The sequence below is a fragment of the Falco rusticolus genome, chromosome 10, assembly GCF_015220075.1.
Source record: "Falco rusticolus isolate bFalRus1 chromosome 10, bFalRus1.pri, whole genome shotgun sequence".
NCBI lineage: Eukaryota > Metazoa > Chordata > Aves > Falconiformes > Falconidae > Falco > Falco rusticolus.
Window position 1 is genome coordinate 16,111,794 of NC_051196.1, and position 20,795 is coordinate 16,132,588.

The following is a 20,795-nucleotide window of genomic DNA, read 5'->3' on the forward strand; positions in this document are numbered from 1 at the left end:
GATCACCACCCTCTGAGTGCTGCCTGTCACCCAGTTTCTGAACTGATCGCCTGACCAAGCTGTATTTTGACAGTTTGTCCAGGAGAAGACTGTGGGAAACAGTGTCAAACACTTTGCTGAAGTCCAGGTAAACAACAGCTAACGTGTTCCCCATGTAGACAGAAAATGTCGGTTTACTGTGGAAGGTGATCAGACTAGGCTGGTATGATTTGCCTTTGGTAAATCCATGCTGGCTTTTGCCCATCACCTGCTTTATTTGGTTTGCCATAGCTTCTGGGAGGGCTCGCTCCGTTACTTCCCCAGGGACTGAAGCAATGCTAATGGGTCAGCAGTTCCCCGACTCCTCTTTTGGGCCCTTCCTGTAAATGGGTTTGACGTTTGCCTTCTGCCAGTCATCAGGGATGTCCCCTGATGGCCACAACTTGTCCAAGTTTACAGGCACTGGCCTCGCAGCAGTGGCAGCCACTTCTCTGAACACCCTGGGGCGGATTCTGCCCGGGCCCTCAGGTCTGTGTGGGTTGAGCCCTGGCAAAAGGACACAGACCGCCTCCCTCCACTGCCGGTGGGTTGACACGTACGTTGTATCTACTTGTCGCTGTGATCTGGCGTCCAGCTATGCTGGTAAAAATAGAGGTAAAGATGTTCTTGAGAACATCTGCCTGCCCAGCATTATTTGTAACTAGTTTCCCTGCCCTGTTTAGCCCTGGACCTCTGCCCTCCCTGTGCTCCTGCCTGCTGCTCACGAAGCTGAAGAACCTGTTCTTGGTGTTGACATCTTTGGCCGGTTTCAGTACTAGCTGAGCCATAGCCTTCCTAACTGCATCTCTGCACGCCCCAGCGAGGTTCCTGTAGTCCTTGATGGGCATTTGGCCACCTTCCCATAACCAGTATGTCTCTTTTTTTTCCTGTTTGTTTGTTGGTTTTTTTTGTTTGTTTTTCTGGGGTTTTTTTGTTTGGGTTTTTTTGTTTGCTTGTTTGTTGTTTTTTTTTTTTGTTTAGGCACACCCCAACTCATTGCTAAGCCAGGGTGGTCTCTTGTTCTGCCTTCTCCCTTGCCCTTTGTAGGGGACAGGCTGTTCTTGTGCTTCCAGGAGGATGTTCTTGAATAACTCCCAGCACTCAGCAGCCCCTTTGCCCCCCACGGATGCTGCCCACAGACTCTCACAGCTGGGCTTGGAGCTTGTTGAAGCTGGCCTGTCTGAAATACAGGGTCCTTGTCCCCCTCAGTGCCATCCAGGAACCCGATAGACGACCTTGCATGGCTGTGCAGAAATGATTGATTTAACGGTCAGGACTGATGCCGGGGTGGGCAGGGAGCGGGAGGCTGGAAGTGGTGGAATAATGTTGCCAGAAATACTGTTGTGGATGAGGTTTAGTGGCTCACACAGACTCGAGCCTGTGTTGTTCCTCCCCCGCTGGGCTCAGGCTCGATGTCCTAACATCTGTTTTGCACTGGGTGGTGCTGGTTCATTATGATCCCAGTAAAAAAGGTGCTCGGGCTCAGTGAGGTATCGAAGCGCTCTTTATAAGAGCTAACACGGTAAGATGAGGAAAGCAGAGATATCTTAGAGAATATCTGAGACAATCCCCTTAGACCGTGGGACCCCCGAGTGGTGTAGCATCAAAGGGGCCTCCAGTCACCCCCTACTATTGGAGCTGTTATAGGGGGTTATTCTTACACGAAAACAACTCTATTCATCATTTCTGCTGTCCAGACATATACCAGGGATGTACTCGTGAGAACTTCTTGCTGCAGGGTTAGATAAAGGCAGGGACACACGGGTGGCTTAACCCCAGTACCCAGCAGGAGCTGCCTTGGAATGGCTGGCTGAGTCTACCCCATGGAGAAGGGCTCTTTGCAGCCCAGCACCGGTCTGAAGGCCAGGCTGGCCTTGCAGCATAGGGCAGAATGCAGCACAGGCCTGGGCGTGCTCAGGGTAACTGTTCTGTGGTTCACCAGCTCCCTGGTGTACAAGTCTTTCTGTTAGGATTACCACAAGATCTCACTGGAAGCACAACCTCTTCCCATCTCCCTGTGGATCCCACCTTATGTTAAGGTGCTTCAGACCTCCCGTTGCCTAGCTCCACATAGTGAGCCTCTTGCAGGAGCAGGAGGAATGACCCATGGTGAGCCCATGGTCTCCATCCTCTGTAACCACCTTGCTCTCCTTGAGTCTCCAGCAACTGAGGAAACCAGAAGAATCTGGGCAACCTGATCTAGTTGAAGATGTTCCTGCTCATTTTGCAGGGGGGTTGGATTAGATGGCCTGTAAAGGTCCCTTCCAACCCAAACTATTCCATGATCAAGGAAGGAGAGAGGAACTCTGATTTCTTTGTGTGCCTAAGCAAACAGAGATGTTGATGGGAAAGTATTTGTGTGCAGTCCGTCCTGCTGCCATTGGCACAGATGAGAGCTGTCCTCAGCTGCTGTGCTCTGCTCTGAGCCCCAAAAGTCTTCTGATAAATAAGGAGGGGATGGGAACGACTGTGGGCTTTTAGGGTCCCTGCACAGCTGCTCCTCTCCTGCCGACACACTGCAAATGTGTGCTATGGAAAGCAACCTCATGGGGGTCCTCCCCATGCCAAGTGGGGGCTATAATCTCGGAGCAGAGAGAACCAGACTGATAGTCCACGTGAAAAGCTAGAAACCAATGAAGAGTAGGTGTTTCCATACCATCAGCCCTCGCTTATAACACCTAACAGCATGATTAACGCCAGAATCCTCAGCACCTGTAGGTGGTAAAATGAGGCTGTGCAGAAGAGAGGATGGCAGCCTGAAGGGTACCAGGAGGTTTTTCCTCTCTGGTTCTTGGCATGACTGCTTCAAGATACTGGTGGAAAAGGTTAGCAGAAAGTGAAGAGTGTAAGTCACAGGCTGCAGACTGAGTTCATAAAATGACTCAAGGGAATTTCCCTTTCCACTGCAGGAAGGAATTCAGCATTGATCCTACAGCACTGAGGAGTGATGGGGTGGAGCCAGGAAGGGTATAAAATAAGAATGAAATAGGATGTTGGAAACAGAAAAGCAGGGCAATAAAGGTTAAAGAGAAGATGAGGTAAAGGAAAAAAAAAAAAAGTGAAGATGAGTGTTCAAGCTGGTGTGCACAGAACAGAGAAGAGCACAGGGAAGGGACGGGGCAGCCAAAAAAAGGATGGAAAGGAGGAAGAGTTCCTGAGAGATTCAGCATTTTGGTGCCAGTCCAGAATTGATTCAAACATTACCCAAAATCAGGGCTGAGGTGCTTCCCAGGGCCAATTCTAAAACATGCAGTTCTGCGAATCAAAGGAAGTTTACAGAACACTGAAAAATCTGCTCGAGCACATCCAAAACTATCCTGCCTCTGGAAAACCATGGCGGAGGGACGGATGAAGCCCACGTTGCAAAGATCGGCTCTGAGCTAGGGTTTGCACTGCTGCATTATTAAAGTTGCAGAGTATTTTTAGATTAAACTAACTTGAACACAGATCATCAATTTTTAGCGGAATTTCTTCTTTTTCAAAACGTTCTCTTTGGTACAGGTGAATCTGTCCTACTGACATCAATAGTTTGAATCAGTGAGTAGAGGACAAGATAACTACAAGGAACTGCCAAAACCCAGGAGAAATAAGAAAATAGCTTCCAAGGAAAAAGTTACTACTGGTGAAAAGTTTCCCTTAGGCTTTAAGTGCAGGGTTGCACAGTTATCCTTTCTGAAGAAAGTACTTATTTTTTTTTAGTTATTTATTTGAAAGAAAGAAGAATAGATCCCTACCTTCTCTTACTGACCCACATAAATTTATTACTGTGTAATCACAGATCCAGTTGAAGATGGCCCTGCTCCTTGCAGGGGAGTTGGACTAGACGACATCTAAAGGTCCCTTCCAACCCAACCCATTCTATGAGGTTCACCCTGCAAAGCACGTTCGGAATAAGGCGAACACACACCGCCTGCAGCCCTCGTCACCTACAGGGGCTTCTCTTGAAGAAGCAGCTGGCACCACCTGCCATCAGGATATGTCCAGCCTGCTGGCCACCTACTGACTGACAGCTTTACACAGAGACACTCTTAAGTGGACAGGCCAGCCTTGAGCAGATCCTGATGGATGCTGTGTGCAAGGAGTAGCTATGGGGGAGTGTGGTATCGGTGTAGTCCCTCTGCTGAATTTCCTCCTGGATGTGGGCAAGGGCTGTTGGCATCTTTTCAGAAGTACTTTTAAGAAGCCAATAAACCCAAGAAGCGAACCCCGCAATCTTAAAAAAAAAAAAAAAAATTTGATTAGGAAGGGACAAAAAGTTCTGGGAAACCAGAAATCTGAATAAATAAGCATCAATTTTATTGAATCATGAATAATTTAAGACTGGTACAATCATCAGCTTTATTCTCCATGACACAGGGGGTGGGGGAGAAACGGGGAGGGTGAGAAAGGGGAGGCATGATCTCAAACAGACCATTCACAAATTCCAATCCTAAATGAGAACTGAAAATTAAATAGGGAGAGGAGCAAATGGAAAACATCATAAAACGTACACAAAATACTCAATTCCTAGTTTTTCTCTTTAAAAATGGCTAGAAAAAATTCATCAAAATGCAGCACTTTTAATCAATTATTTACATTTCTATGTTACAATGAAAAAATGTACATCTTATAGAACATATTTCATAAACTGTTCCACTGGAAATGACTAGATCAAAACAGCAACCTTCCATTTAGTATCGACAAAGAAAGATTTTTTTGCTCCGTTTTTGTATTTTTTTCTTGAAAGAAAATCGCCACATTTAGACAAGATTTCATACACATAATACCGAAGTTAAGCATCAACAATGAAATATCAGTTTGCTTCTTCCAAAATGTACAAAAAGGCCAACCAACCCCCCCCCCCCCCCCCCCCCGCCCCCCTTCCCCAAATAAACCACATCTCATTTATGGCCTGTATCATTCTTGGCAGTTCTGAAGGAAAGAAAACTGTTTATACTTCCAATTTATAATTCAACATGAATGTTGCATAGAATCTTGCATTTCTTTCTTGATTTTCTTTTTATTAAACAAGCCAACTTTGTCAGGAAAAAAAGCAAAAACAAGGAAGTGTTTTGAAAAAGCCTTAAACGTGAACTAAGCCACTTAAAGAAAGACTTAATCTAATCTACAGGAAGTCTTGATAAAAATGAAGACATGTGCACAACAGGTAACCCTGCTTCCCGAAGTTTCAGAAAAGACACTGAATATCGTGATGCTTAGAATGCCTATCCTAGCCAAAATTGCCTCTCTCACTGTAATGCAAGCTCGTGTCAATAAAAAGTAACTGAAATTCCTTCCTGAGCTTCAGCTCAGGATTAAAAATGAGAAGAAAAGAAAAAAACCCCGTTCCCCACAAATAAAACACCGTTTTAAACATGTCTTACAGCACTCAGTTAAAGGTTAACCGAGACGTTTTCTAGGAGATAAAGTCCATTTAAAGCCCTAGTCCTGCAACTGGATTTTTTTTTACAGGCACATGCTCTATCTGCACGGATTCAGTTGGGGGATTAGATACCAAAATTCACAGTAGTAGCAGGTAAAGTCAGTGCTGGGAAGCAGAATTGTCCAGACTACTGGAAAAAGTAACCTCTCTCAAACTCATCATCAGCATGCTATCTATTTGATTCCACACAGATTTATCCCATTTTTACAGTACCAAGAACTGGATTAGGAACGTTAGCTGAGTAACCCTTGGTATTTCATTCAGTGAAATCATGAAATAGAGTTCATAAGGTTAAAACAGTAACAACACCAAGCTCTTCCCCCCGCCCCCCCCCCCCCGTCATTAAAATATTTAAATTTTTCTTTTACAATATTTTTCTTCTTAAAAAAAAAAGTCATCAGCACTTAAAAGTTGTAACAGGAGCAGATTCAAGACCAGCTCAGTAAGACAAAGTACAGTTATGTTACAGAAAGTCATGAGGTATAATAAAACCATCCTCTCAAGCTGAGTCACAGAAGCATGAACTTGTCTGTTATATTACTTGAAACCCACAAGCTCTTAAAAAAGTGTTTGTAATAAGTTTTCTTTCTGTACATTGAAAAACCAGCATATTCCTGCAATTTATTAATGACAGCATTCATTACAGTTGAAAAGCTTTCTTTTTTTTTTTTCCTTCCTTCCTCCTGCATGGGTAGATAAAACAGCTCTTCAGTGATTTATTAGCTGCGGATTGATATGAACCTGAAAAGTTATCTCATTTCCCTCCTTTTTTGTCACATTTAAACAAATTCTAGTATTTCATACAAACAATATTCACAGCAACTTATGATATTCCAAGAGATGACTTTAGCCCTGTTTCTTTAAATAAAATCCTGTAATATACAGCACTAATTTAATCAAACACAATTAGTACAAAATAAGGCATCGCTTTAAAGTTCAGCACCAAAAGATAGCTGGAAAGGCTAGTACGGATCCATATCAAGGAGTGATGTTGTCGCTGAGGTACAGCCAACATCGCGGTGATGGTGGTGTGAGCATCTGCTTCCGTACCAAGGGAAGCGCAACCCTCTGGGAGGCATTCTGCTTCCCCAACCAAGTACGAGCCTTAACACTGCGAGTGTAGGTGTGTGCGTTCAGAGAGGAGGAGAAATAAAACCAGGTTCACGGCTCTGCCAAAACTCAAAAAGCATGGCCCAGCTAAACTTAAAAAGACACAGTACCTTCCCTCCTTTTTTTCCAGACCTGAATACTGCTAAAAGATTCATTTATTATTTTTTTTCCCCCAATTAAAATGAAAAACCATGGAAGTAAATGTTGCAACCGGAGCAGCACTGGAACTGTCACAGAGTTCTAATTAATCCGTTTATAGTTATGCTGATTGGAACGAAACCTCTGAACAAAAGTCAAAGTTTTTAGAAAACAGCTGTAACATTTCATGGCAAGAATTAAAAACTGGGAAGTGTGATTGATCCCTTGCCAGGGGTGTAGCTCACCTCCGTGTGCAGGGCTCTCCACGCCTGTGCACTGCCAAGGGTCCTGTGGAGCTGCACGACTCGATGGGGCACGGCCCTTTCGCTGCAGAGGAGGGACACTCACTCCCCTCGCGGAAATAAATCGGTTTTAATGCCAATGAAGTCAACCAAGTTGGTTATGTGGATGTCAGTGGGAAGAGAATCAGGCCCTGACTAGCCAAGGGCTACCTGATCTTTCACTTGTAGTAGGACTGATTGTTACACAGTGTTTGAAAAAACCTGATCTGTTCAGACTGTATATATATTTTTATATATTCCTATTTATATATATATCTTTATAAACACACAATGAAAGAAAGCCAAGGTCTCAGACTGGCAAGGAGAGCAGCACTTTTGCTTCCCCCCCCCCCCCCCCCTCTTTTTTGATATTTATTCAAACATCCCTGTTTTGCAGCTTTGCCTTTATTGAGTATTATTTCCAAGGCAAGCGATACTGTTATAGCACCAGAACTATATGAAGCTGAGTTTACTCCTAAAAGCTGATCGGTAAAAGTCCAGCCCTCACCTAAATGTGTTTGGTCAGAAGCAGCATAGGCAAATATTTCCTCTCCCCTCTCCTTCCGGACAGTACATGGCACAAAGCTATTCGCTTCACAGTTGGGAAGTTCCCCTCCCACCCCTTCAACTTTTAGTAACGATGATTATTTTGAACATCTTCAGTATCTTAGGCATGAGAGCTTACAGCAACTAAACAGAAGAAAACCAAGGAATAGTGCAGTTCTCATCATTGTTAAAAGAAAAACAATACAAAGGCTGCTTGGGTTGCCCGCACCCAGGTTCAAGACTGACTCCAAGTGTCTTGTTGTTCTTGCAGCTCTAATACTGAGATCCCAGCCCAGCCCAGGAACGTGTTCTTTTCATGAGTCTGTGATCAGGGTTCTTGCCAAGTGGGAGAGCAATATGGAAACAGCCTGTTTCTATCTGAACAAGATCACAATGTTGACTCCAGAGATGAATCAAGGATGTCATCGTGATGGCTGTTGCTGTTAGAGTCACTGTCATAACTCTGAGGACTTGAGTAGTTGGCTGCTTCTTGCAGTCTCATGAGCATGTTCATCTGCAAAGGCACAGAAGTTCACAATTATTTGTATTCGGAGGCAGAAAGAATATCAACTCCATAGGAAAGCTACAGCAGCATTCACTTTGCCAGTGGGTGAAAAAGGCAGGAACAAGCAGACTAATTAATACCGAGTCTCTGAAAAGAGACATTAACTGTAAGTCAGATTACAGCAGCATGCAAGTGAGTCATAACAAGCATGCTTTTCCAGTAAAATTGAAGATGCAAAGATCGAAGGGATTACTCCACGGCCTTGCTCGACAGGATTCTGCAAGCATCCTACCCCCTCTTCCTCTGACCCATGGAAACATGGACAGATCAGTCAAAAGAGGCAAATCTGAATGTCCTAATAGCTAGCTTGACATTTGTATAGTATATACGAGCTAGTAAAAACCTGTAACACACATCCAGTACTCCCAGCTGTCCAGAAAAATGTACATCTCCACAGAACAGCTTCAGGGCATTCAGTTTGCACAGCAGCTCCAGTAACCTTTTCCCACTGGAAAGCTCAATTGAACTTGTACTTCTACAGAATGTATAACATTTCCCTGTATGCTTGTGAGGTATGCCTGACTAATAAATTAGACACCACTCATGAACACCGCTAGTTCATATACTCCTTCGAAATCTCATTTCTCATTTGGGTCAAGAGCATAGCTTACACGTGAAGTGAAGTAAAGCAACAAGCCTATTTTGCAATTGTGGCAAAACAAGCTCAACAAATTGGTTCTACCGTGTAATTCAGGCACGTGTAACAACATCACATATTGAATTCCACAGCATAGAAATTAAGTTTAGTACACACATCCTCAGTCACTCCTCAAAAAATGAATCCTCAAAGTACCCCCAACAAATGCGAAAAGCTTCTGCCGCTGTCTCTCGCAAAACTGTGCGGGCTTTCTGTGCGAATGCTTTCCCCAGGCTGACTTGATGACTTCCCCAGAAACACTGCCTTCTCACTCTGAAACTTTTCATCACTCCTCAGCGGTCCTTTACTTTTTTAGTCCTGTTTCTAGTCCTTAGAAACAAGGGAAACAAAGCAGTTCTGCGGTTTCAAAAACGAGAACTCACCAAAGGATCTCCTTCAGCATCACTCACTGGGACCTGTTTGCTGGTTGAGCCCTCCCGTGACATCGAGTAGCCATCAAAGCCCACGTCTTCAGGCCGCAGCTGCAGCAGAGGTGGCCACTCATGGTGCTGGGGGGTGGCTGCCCAGGGGTAGGTGTCCATCACCCACTTGGCAGGGTCCTCCCAGGGCGCTCTCCTCCCGTACAACTGGAAGAACAAAACCACATGTAAAACATTCCTGTTAGTCAACCGCTTCAGTCAGCGCCTCCCTCACCAAAAGGCATGTGCCGTGATTCTTGGGTGGCAGAAAACACTTGCAAGCCGGGCTGAACACAAACAAGTGAGATTTTCCTTACCTTAATGACACACAAAGCTATTTTTAGTGGCACCTGGTTTGGAAGGGGCTGACCAGCTCCTGTGAGACCGCAGTGCCCTTCTCCTGGCACCAGCTGAAGAAAGGGAGACCTGAAAACCACGTCGCCTAATCAAGTTAACTTAAATAAAGCGAATATACAGAACAGGCCATCAATGTTGACATCGGGATCATACCAGCAACTGCTTTATCTGTGTTTGCTGTCGTCACAAAACTGCCATCAGTGGAACGTGTAAGAGGAAATGTCAGACCTGTCACCAGGCAACAATGACAGATGTCACGGCGAAAGGCTCTCAAGTTGGGAGAATTTCTTTCTAGTCAACTCAGAAAAAGTGCCGACACAATTTGTCTGTGGTCATGTTCCTATCTCCAATAAGCAAGCTCTGTTTCAAAAACTTTTTCTGTGTTGAACAGGCTGTGCTACCAAATCCCAGCGTATTCTTCTCCTTGTTATATTTGGTTTGCCTTAATTGGCTAATACATTCATTTCAATGCCACAGGACTTGCAACAGCAAACACACAGCTTCAAGTGACTTGCAAATGTTTACTCCCACTTTACAGATTTTAGCCTAAATATCCTTCAGCAACTCCATTTGGTCACTGGCGTTTCATCACTTGAACTCAGAAAACTCTCCTGCACAACGTGCAGGGGGAAAAGCAGCAGCCTAACCAAGAAATTCATCAGCACTCTGATGAATCTAAGACTATTTTATTTTTCTCATCATTATTTCTTCTTGGCTTTTTTTTGTGGTTTAATTTTTCACATGCCCAAAGTATTAAATCACCCTAAATACCAATATTGCTTCATTCTGCAGCACAGCGGAGCAGGTCCCAGCCCACAGAGAGGTGCCCAGCAGATGGTGCTAGGTCATCTCACACAGCCTCTTCCACAACCTAAACACTCTCCATCCTTGAGCTGTACTATATTATTGCCCCAGCATAACGTCTTCAAGCTGTGGTAAACCAGTTCTCCTATTTTCACCTTGTTCCTGAATTTACAGCAATACCTGTCGGTTGCCAAGTGGAGAAGGATTTCACCCTTTTCGCAGGTCTTTGCTGCCTAGAAGGTCTGTGTAGGTCCTAGCTCGTTTCTGAAAATGAGCTTGTAAGTACAATTCCCATTTCAATACACGAAATCCCCACCTATCTTCAGCAGATGAGAGGCTGAACAACTAACTCACTACTCCCTTCTGCAGCAACCAGCTCTGTCCATCCCGTTCATGTTTTCTAGGAAGCAATTAAGGGGGAAGGCACAAACAGGTTCCTTCACAAAGCACCACAGAGATGTGATGGAGTACGAGCGATGGTGGCAGGGAGCTGCAGGGACTCTGGGTCCTCTTTTTGCTGCTGCTGCATTCTGTATCGATACGCCAAGCAGGAAGAACTTGGGGTTTTATATAACCCTTTAATTTTCACATCCCTGTTTTGAAGAACAAAAATACTTAGCTCCAATGGGAGCAATTATTGTTAAGGATCCATTTGGCTCATTTGTCTTTGACCCGAAATAGTTCTCTAAATGAGAAACAGGAATATAAAAATAGTTCAGTTTAGATCCGCAGAGATCAGAGTGAAATCAGCAGTCCGCCCTTCCTTTCTGGCAGGCACTTTGGTGAGAGAAGATGTGTTCTCAGAGGAGCCTTTGTGGGTGTGGGGGACAGAAAACAGCCCAAAATGAAACACACATTTCTAGCATTAGCTTGTTAAGCACAACTCTGGCTGCTCTTCAAGTACTTAAGCCTTATCCTTATCCATTGACTAGAAAAAAAAGAGACATTACTTAAATGGAAATGAGTTAGTGGGGTTTGGGGAAATGGGACCGAAGTGGATAAAGAGTCTAAAGCATAAAGTGAGAAACTGAAATCCTTCCACCTGGAATGCAAGCCATTCAGACAACCTAAGGGAAGAGGCAGGTATCAGGCAAAACACGCAAGCACAAATGATGGTTTTACTAATGGTTTTCTTTCGCTTCATTTCCATTAGTAATTTTTCAATGCTTTCCACACCTACTGATCAGTGATATGAGCTTCAAAACACAGCACAAGGAGCCCAAGCATCACCGAGAGCATCAGTCTTCTCCATTTCAGAAGGAAACAGTGTCACATGCTCTCCTTTCTCATTTTAGGTCTAAAAAGATTATTGGCTGCCATGACCTTCCTTTATAGGAAGTTTTATGGAAAATGGCTCTCCCGTTTTATTTCTAGCAAAGTTCCTCTGTGTGTTTTGTACCTAGGACCTATCGTTTTCCACATGTCTAAGAGTCTATCACAATCGTCCCAAAGAAAATGAGGTCTCCAGGCACTGGGAAATTTCAAATGGCAGTCGCAGTTTGTCCAACTTTTAACCAAAACTTACTGAAGAATTCATGTATTTCCTAGATTTGGAAGAAGCCATTAGTAAAAGCTCAGTTTTCTATGACAGGGTTGTCTCCCCTCTCTTCTCTGTAAACATCTGTAAGTTTCTGCTGTCTAGCTAGCCGATGAAACCCAAGGTGGCTTAACGGCACAATGTAAAATTCCACCTCCCTCCCCTTTTTCTTTTAAGTACTTCTTCAAATCCTCAGACCGCTGCATCTTCACAAGTTCCCCACTCTGCAGAGTACTCCCATGCGGACAGGAGCTGAACCTCAAAAGGGTATTGCATTGAAAAGAAATGCAATAAACAAGCAAAACAAAACAAAATCCCTGTATTTTCCCAAGAGGTCTTGCATGCTTTTTTTTTTTTTTACATGTATCTTACTGGCAAGGCATCCTGACAAACACAGCAATGCTGAGCCGCAAGCAGTAGCAGAACGGAGAGAACTGTTTTTCACAAACATGAAGGAACCACGCTGCACTACAACGGCTGCTCTACGGACCTTGTACTTGGGAGTTATTTTATGATTCAGAAACACGTGAGACACAGAGACATATGTGATAGAGAACCTATTACTACCATAAGTAAAATTTCCCAACTGTTAATTAATTTTACCAATAATAACAAGCCATGTCTTGCTTATAGTTTGGATTTTACTAGTCCAAACTTGTCAGACATCCACTTGACTTTTTTCCCTGCAAAACTAAAGCAGAAGAGACTCCCATAGACCGAGTAATATTTTAGCTTCCTCTTGAATAAACTGAGTAGTCTGAGCTTCTCATCTTTCCCATTGAATAATGGTTCCTGTACCATAATACTTAATGATATTGTTCTTTTCTGAACCCTTTCCACATTTCTTTCTAATGACTGTTTTTACATGATGTACTAACCTCTTCCTATTTCTAGCAGATGTAATTATAGCTTATGCTCTCAAAATGGCATTTGTCTTCTTCGCAAAACACAAGCTCCCAATGCATTGCTGTAATTTCCTATTCTCCATCCACCTTTAGCCCTTCTTCAATCTTCTAGCCTCTCACTGCAATCCACCTTTCATTTCTGTATGTGTGATCTCGTGTTCAGCTTTCAGGCATGCAGTGACCAGAACTTACTGATATTGGACTACGCTATCGCCAAAACCGGCTTTTAAATCATGTGCTGCCCTGCTTACCCTGTGAGCAGGGGACTGAAGAAGAAAACAGCCCTTTTTCCCCCACAGTTGCATGCCAAGTCCATAGCAATCCTCAGCTGAACCCTTCTCCTGATTCCAACAAGCTCTGTACTCATACAGATACTGAGAATTGTGCGGCAATGCTTAGAACCATCCAAACTGCTAAGAGATGAATCAGTTACTAAGTACGGGCATCAATGATTTCACTATGGTCTCTGAAAGAATTATGAAGCAATCTACTAGAACATTAATCCTGTAGACTGAGAAGTAATCAAAATGTCACCGCCACTGATCCTGTCACTCATTAATGTTTCTCTCCATGCACAGCTTTGTTTCTACTCTGTTGAAAGATTTGATTTACAAAGGAAAATCCTGCATAACTAAGTTAATAGCCACAAACATGTTTTTCAGATTCACAGTACAATTTTCAGGCATGCTTCTGGAACAGGTTATTGAAAGGTATTTGGGTGTCTAACACTGCCCCCCCCGTCAGTAATTTGGCATGGGAACACTTTTCAAAACATCTAGCCGGGATTTTCAGTGCTTCCACTCCATATTTCAAAACAGTTTGAAGAGAATAATTCTGCCTGAAATTAATGACAATTTAGGTTACATTTTCACAGAAATTCAGGTATTCGGTATGTAAAGTTATAGCTAGAGAACACGTTGCCATTACTCAGTTTTGCCTGATGCTCTGCTGCCTTTTGAATAGACAAAAGAGCTGTGATTTCTCACTTTGCCTGCTCACCTGCAGCCCTTCTCTAACTGCCTCCAGAAGATAGGGGATGATGGAGTAGTTCCACAAGTCAGTAAACCAGACTCTAGAACCATCTACATCTATCGGACAGGAGAGGAAGAGCCGTGGACCTGGAGAGGGAAATCAAGATATTACACTCAAATCATGATACGTATCAAAAATAGGATCAAAGAACAACTTCCAGTTCTCTGGAAAAAGCAGCCAAGAATGAAAGAACATAAGTAGCCAGCTGGTGAATTGCTCTTCCTGAGAGCTCAAAAATCCTCTGAATCAACTTGAAAAACTACAGCCTTCAAGGTGAAAACAATTAACCAGATTTCATAACACAGTTCGTACCCAGGACTTAGAAAAAGGAAAAAAAAGAAACTTCTCGTACCGTTTGCCTGAGAGTACACTGCCATCTAAAAGTGGGGCTTTTAAAGAAACATTTTTTACCTGATGAGGCACAAGGAAATAAAATACACCTATTTACATCTGCCTGGGCATATGGGCAGAGCACTTACCAATAGTAACATCAGAGGAGCTGTGAGCCTCCAAGAATTTGTTCAGATGTTGCCAGACCTTGGGAATCCAATCAATAATTTTAACCAGCTCTGCATTTCTCATCCTGCCGCTGATCTCTGTTTCAATGAGCTTTCTTCTCAAGAAACGGCCGAGAAAGCCTTTGACCGGCTCAGTGTGGTTAGCACATAGCACCCATCTATGGCAGAACAACAGAAAAGTCCATTACTCCTCCTTCATGCTACTGAATGTAATTATTCTGGACTAAATTTTTCTTATTATTTATTGCTGCTGTTGCACTGCTGATCATCAAAAATAGCTAGCTCAGTCCCTTATGTTTCCTAGGAGAAGTTATTTTGGAATGATGAGTTCACTAGATGAAATAATTTGTATTGTGCGTTGTTTCAGCTTATTTCTCATTTGGTATCCACCTTGCCTAAATATTGTCTTATTTAAAATTTGTTAGAAGATCAAATATCTTAACAATCCTCTGAAAAGTGAAAGTTTTACGAACCACATTTACTTCAGTAACAGCATCGTAACAAAGCTGCACATGTTTGGGCAGCAACTAATAGCAAACAGTGTTTCTCTCTCGGTTTGCTATTTCAGCTGGTAAGAATAATTTCAGATGCCTCAGTAGCCCTTACTCCCTTGCCAGCCCACAAACATAAATGAGAAACATGAATAAACAGTACCTGAAATTATGGTGAAGTTGAAGATTAGGTGTTGAGGAGGTGGCTTGGTTCATTGTGCCAATAATATATGGACTATCAAAAAAAAAAAAAAAAAGTCAAGCAAATCAAACCTGTAAATTTTGAAAAGCAACTTTTCAGCAAGATCTCAACATTAAAAGAAGTTACTCAAACGTCTTTTGTCAAAGAAGGTTTTTGTAGCTACTTATAACCAAATCCTTCACTGAGGATCTGACTTCTGAGAACATCAAATTCTGAAAGCAGAACAGAATTCTCAAAGCAGGATCTTTCACTAAAAATGGGTGGTTAGTACTGAATATCTTCTGCAGGCAGAGAATGCAAATTACCTAAACCCTCTAGGACTTTTTTATTACTGATTTCAGAGGAATCGATCATTTCATGAAGGAAAAAAACCCCTCCTCTGAAGCGCTGTCTGTGATACAGACAATCCAGCCACCTCAGTCTGCTTTACAAGCAACCCAGAGTCGGGTTTTGCGGTCACATTTTGCAGTGGCACTGGTCTGACTGCAGCACTGAAACTGGGAGTGTGTTCTCATATTATTTCTTTACCATTTGTGGTACTTGCAGTTTAGAAGTCCATTAAAGATCTCTCCTAGGGAGCTAACGTGATGCAAATTATCCAGGATGATTACAAGAGGCATATCCACAGCGTTATTTTCACTGTTACACTGGTCTGCTAGGTTGGACAGGTATTGGCGGAGTTCCTGCAAAGCATATATAAAGAAAAGAGAAAAAAAAAAAAAAAAGAAAAAAAAAAGAAAGAGTTTTCTTCATATTCCTTGAAAATTCAGTTAAGATATATAAGCTATGGCTTTGTAACGAAATCTGAAGCAAAGGTGCCTGGTATGTTACAAATGCACACATTTTCCATAGGAAAACAAAGGAACAGGGTTTACTTTCTCTTTTGTAGGTTATGCTGACGATTCCAAGACTATATCAGAAAACCTGAGTGAGAAAAGTGCTTTAAAGAAGGGTAAGATTTTGTCATTTGATTTATGTTTTTTCATTTGTGCTGTCCTAATCTGACACAGAGGTGTCTGAAACGTATTTTTCTTTATTTTCAGGAACTTGTTCAACTCTCTATATACCAAATCAAACTTCGCCTTCGAGCTACGTTTGTTATAGCTTCTTGCAATTGTGTTTCCATCAAAACACAGCCGATAACATTAATCTGGAATACAGCATCCCTCGGCAGAGGCCAAATTCAGATGCCTTCCTTAATGCCATGAAAGAGGGATGAGCTTGCGGGGCTGCTGCCTGCCTGGGTGTGGTTGAAATGCTCTCAGCAGCTTTAAAGCATTTATTCCATAGCATGCCTCAAATTATACCGCTGGCCTACAACCACAATTTCAACCATCCCTTTCCTCCAGAGGAAAATGTGCCTAAGGCCATAAAATACACAGCTTTTTTTTTTTTTCTTCTTCTTTAATCTAGATGTTCATGGAGGTATATTCAGCAAAACCAGCAGCACATAAAAAACCAGAGACATGCCTTACCGGCACAGGAATGTGTCTGGACAACAGTCACTTCAAACCCAGCACACACAGATTACAGCTGCTGATACTTGCAGCTGCAGAAACTCCTGACAGCCTAGAGATGCATTTGAGGGTTTTTGGAAAAATGCCCACATGCAATAGGGATTGCTTAAGTTGCTGGGAATTTTTATGCAGGTGTTTTAACTTCCTGGGCAATCCTCAGGCTCCTAACCACTTGAAAAATCCTAACACCTTTAGGTGTTTCGATATACACCTGGAAGCCTGCTGTTTCAGGCCCATAATCAGGTGAATCTGTCGTTCTGAAAACCTTAAAAATATTCCCTTCAGGATTAACATCATGCTTTAAAAAGAAAGGCAAATTTAAAACCAGCTTTTGGTGGATTAATAAAGGAGGAGCCTCTCATTTTTGATATATGGTAGCATTAATTGTGCAAAGACGGTTTCTGTGTCCTCACCTTACTGGATTTGTGGTCCACATTGAAGGTTGCAATAATGCCCTCGGCCAGCTCCCTGCCCTCTCGAAGGACCATGTACTCAGACAGACGGTTTGCAAGATATGTTTTGCCAGTGCCACTGGGACCGGATAAGATAATCCGTCTGTGTTCCATCAGGAGAGAGATATAACGCTGCAGTATAGGCTTTGGGATCAGTGATTCAAACACCAGACCGTCCAAACTGTTCTCGCAGATACCTGCAACAGGAAAAGATTCCTCATTTAGAGGGATTCCCAATTTTTATCCAAATCACCTGTGTTTTTAAAAGGTTACAGTTTGTTTTTTTTTTTCTTTTTACTAAACAGTTGCAATGCTGCAAAGCAATCCCATTAGTGGAGTCTGAAGAAATCAAAATTAGTTAAAATGACTAGATAGCCAAACCAAGAACTGAAAAATGTGATTTTGTGAATGTACCTGGTCCCAGCAATAGTAGGAGAACCCCCCAAAATAACTCTCAGAACCAGCAGATTTAGACCTGACCTGACCAAGCCGTATCTCACTTCAGAGACAAATCCCCTCCCGCTCTGGTACCCCTCGCGGTGCAGAGGAGCACACATAAAGCTGGTGAAACAATTTCCGAGATGATCTGTGGGCTTAGCCCGGATCCTCCTTCAGCTTTCTGTTTGCAAAGACTCAGCTGCACCCTACCATGTCTAAGGCCCTAGGCAATCTGCCACACTAAATGATTCCAGGCCACGTTTTTCACACACAACCCATCCATTTTATGGTATTTTGCCACGTACAGTGCGCATTCATCCAGAATTTACCTGTTTACTTTTGAATTGCTAGGCAAAAAACCCCAGCTATCATCAACTCCCCCTACTTTCCCAAACGCTCGTAATTAAACTCCTTCTCTGTATGCTGATAGTTATCGCTTCTAACATAAAACTCCTGCTGATAAGCATTTACGCAATGTCAGCAGTCACTTTAGGCAGAATTGGCTCAGGGAAAATACACAGTGCTTCAAAATAAACAGCAGCAAGGGAAGTTGGCAGATCACACGTAGAAATGTTTGCACCTCAATGGTTACTTGGAATATTAAATATTTATGTAGGCAGCTTTATATCTCAAAGGTATATGTAACTGATTCTCCATAAATTGATTAAATATGTTTCTATTTTATTGAAAACTGTTATCACATACGAGCCTTCAAAGTAGAACTCAAGCCAATGCAAGTTAAACATAAAATCAGATCGCAGCTTTACAGATATGCCCAGAACTCAAGCAGTATGTCAACTGGGATTTACTATCAGACAATGTATATTGTAAGCAAGCAAAATACCCCGGGTTCACAGCAAGCCTCAGTAAATTGAGATATTTCATGGCTTATTTTGTCTTCCTGCCCACTGATTTGCTACCCAAGGTAACTGGGTTTTTTTACGCCAACTTTCAAAAATCCAACTGCTTTCAGTCAAATGCCACAGCCAAATTTCCAAGTTGAGCTGCAGCGTGTTTGGCAATGCTCTCAAACATGCTACCACCGGGAGGCAGATCTATGGTGTAGATTTCACTGGTGTAACTTTGAGCAAACTATGTACATTCAAACTGCAGCAGCTGAGGGTTTTCCCCCTCAAACCTAGTTTCAAAGTACAGATTTCATATAAGAATGGTTCTCTGGAAATCAAATGAGAAACCACATGAGAAATACAAGCATTAAATGCTTATCAGTATGAGATAATGAAAATGATGAGAGTTCTGAAAACCACACATTTTGAAAAAAATCCAGATTTTTAGGTGTCCCATGAATTCTGGGATGCCTCCTTACTAGTGCCTAAGGGGGGACTCTTCAGCGAGACCAATCAAACAAGATAAATCAGGATTTTTTTTACTCTGCATGAAGGAAATAAAAACTATAGCTGTTACAAAGAGGTAATGAATTTCTGAGGCTTCATTCATTTGGAAGGAACTTTGCTGCTCAAACTCCACTACATCCCTTGCGGTGTGATATCTTTGCTAGGACAACTCCAGGCATCAGTTCAAGGTATGTGGAGAAAACTGCTGTGCGTGTGATTATTCCTACTGTTACAGACCGAAAATTTGCTCAATTTATGGACTTAGCATACTCAAAGGGCTGTCTTTATCAAGTAAAAATAGAAGGACCAATAAATAAAAGGTAGGGACGGGAAAAAGAAACACAATAAAACGTTTCTACTCCTCTGAGCTTCTTGACACAGCAAGCTTTGATAAAACTGTAATTAGTGAGAACTACAACAGACAGGTCAAGCGTAATTACCTTTGATGGTAACAGAAATAGTGTTGTTTTCTCCAACTAGATAGCCACAGGGCAACAGCTCAGGTGTCTCTGCACTATTAGTGCGTTTGATTTCTCCAATGCTGTAGCCCAGAACACTGTCTGAATTCAGTCCCAGCTGGCTGACGGGATCCACGTGAATGATATACTCCTAGGATGAGAAAGAGACACGAAAAGTTACCCAGCACTGAAATCTCTGTGACTTTGCTCTAGGTTATAATAGTAACAATCACAGCAAGTTAAATATTGCTGGGTACCACCAAAATGTAATCGCTGAATGCAGGCACACAGTGAATTGTACTCGCTAACCTTAAACAGCCGTCTTACAACCCCGTCCAGAACATCCCATTTGGTCTTGCCACTGACCCCGATGCAGCCTATGAGGAAGGTGCGAGGCCTCGAATCCTGAATGCACAGAAATGTGAATTTAAGTTAATAAAATCCGAAACATATCAGACAAGTCTGTTTAATGTAATTAAAATGCTGCTGCTTTTTTTTTTCCTCTCTTTTTTTTTTTTTTGATCACGGTGCATCTTTACCACTCTATATGGTGAATTCTGAATGCTACATGAAATCCTCCTTTTCTACTAGACGTTTTCTACAGTGTTGGAGTAAAAAAATCTAAAGGATACTTAAGTAGTACTGATGTTAAGTAAAAGGTATTTATTAACCAACCCATGAACAATTCAAAGATCTCCGAGAGGATTACAGCTTAGCAAAAAGACAGAAAGACTCTTAGGAAAATTCTAGGCAGAAAAAGCTCATGGCATGTTCACTTTTCCACGCCTTCACAATCAAGTATGTTGCATTTGCAAGGTTTATCTTATTTACTTCAAGAAATGCTGCTGTGAACATAGATAAATGTGTGTGTATATCTATATATATATCTCTCTACATGTACACAAACAAATATAAATTATATATGGTTATATGTATGAATAGTATAATAAAATAATAAATAGTGTAATAAAATAGAGGCAGCTTATATAGAACAACTTCTTTGTTATGTTTGGTACATCACAGCATTTTAGTTGATAATTTTGTTTCTGATTTCTAAGGCAGATAAAAAACCCAAATGTACCTTGTTTTTCTATTGTCCTTCAGCTGCATACACTGTGAAACATTCAATGAAGAAAACCTGATTTTTATCGTAAGACTTCAAGTTCAACTAAAACATAAGGAATCATTTCCACATGGCACCTTTACTGACTGCGGGCACAGTGGAGTCCAACAGAATTAGCAATATAGTTTTCCTGTTAATTGGCTTGTCACAGGCTGTCATTATTAATACAAAATTGGTATTTGATGGAAAGAGCTGCTGAGTCATTTTATTACAGATTATTCAAATTTTTGTCCTCCCCTTGCAAAAGACACCAAATTATTTCTTGAACACACTTCTACAGGTACTCATGAAGTGAGACGGCGAGGTCAGCGCTTCGTGAAGATTGTGCAGCACGTATGCACGCAGTACGCACGTGAGGTGGGCTGCAATTTTGCAATATCTGAAATGTATTTGGGTACTCAGTATTCTTTCCATTACTTGTGAATGGAGAATGTCTGAAAGATGGCATTCCAAATGGGATACTTGTACCA

At 42.2% G+C, this 20,795-nt stretch overlaps 1 protein-coding gene across 9 annotated transcripts in view; it reads right to left on the reverse strand.

Moving 5' to 3' along the window:
• Positions 1 to 4,291: 4,291 nt before the first annotated feature.
• Positions 4,292 to 20,795, reverse strand: part of NAV2 (neuron navigator 2) — a 223,392-nt gene continuing 206,888 nt past the window's right edge. For all 9 annotated transcript variants that reach the window (XM_037402734.1, XM_037402735.1, XM_037402739.1 and 6 more), the window contains 9 exons: positions 19,512 to 19,607; positions 19,185 to 19,353; positions 16,913 to 17,148; positions 15,511 to 15,665; positions 14,944 to 15,015; positions 14,251 to 14,447; positions 13,739 to 13,857; positions 9,101 to 9,304; positions 4,292 to 8,029 (listed from right to left, as the gene is read on the reverse strand). In XM_037402734.1, coding sequence (XP_037258631.1) covers positions 7,904 to 8,029; positions 9,101 to 9,304; positions 13,739 to 13,857; positions 14,251 to 14,447; positions 14,944 to 15,015; positions 15,511 to 15,665; positions 16,913 to 17,148; positions 19,185 to 19,353; positions 19,512 to 19,607 — 1,374 coding nt within the window. In that variant the 3' untranslated portion in view covers positions 4,292 to 7,903. The remainder of the gene's footprint in view (positions 8,030 to 9,100; positions 9,305 to 13,738; positions 13,858 to 14,250; positions 14,448 to 14,943; positions 15,016 to 15,510; positions 15,666 to 16,912; positions 17,149 to 19,184; positions 19,354 to 19,511; positions 19,608 to 20,795) is intronic.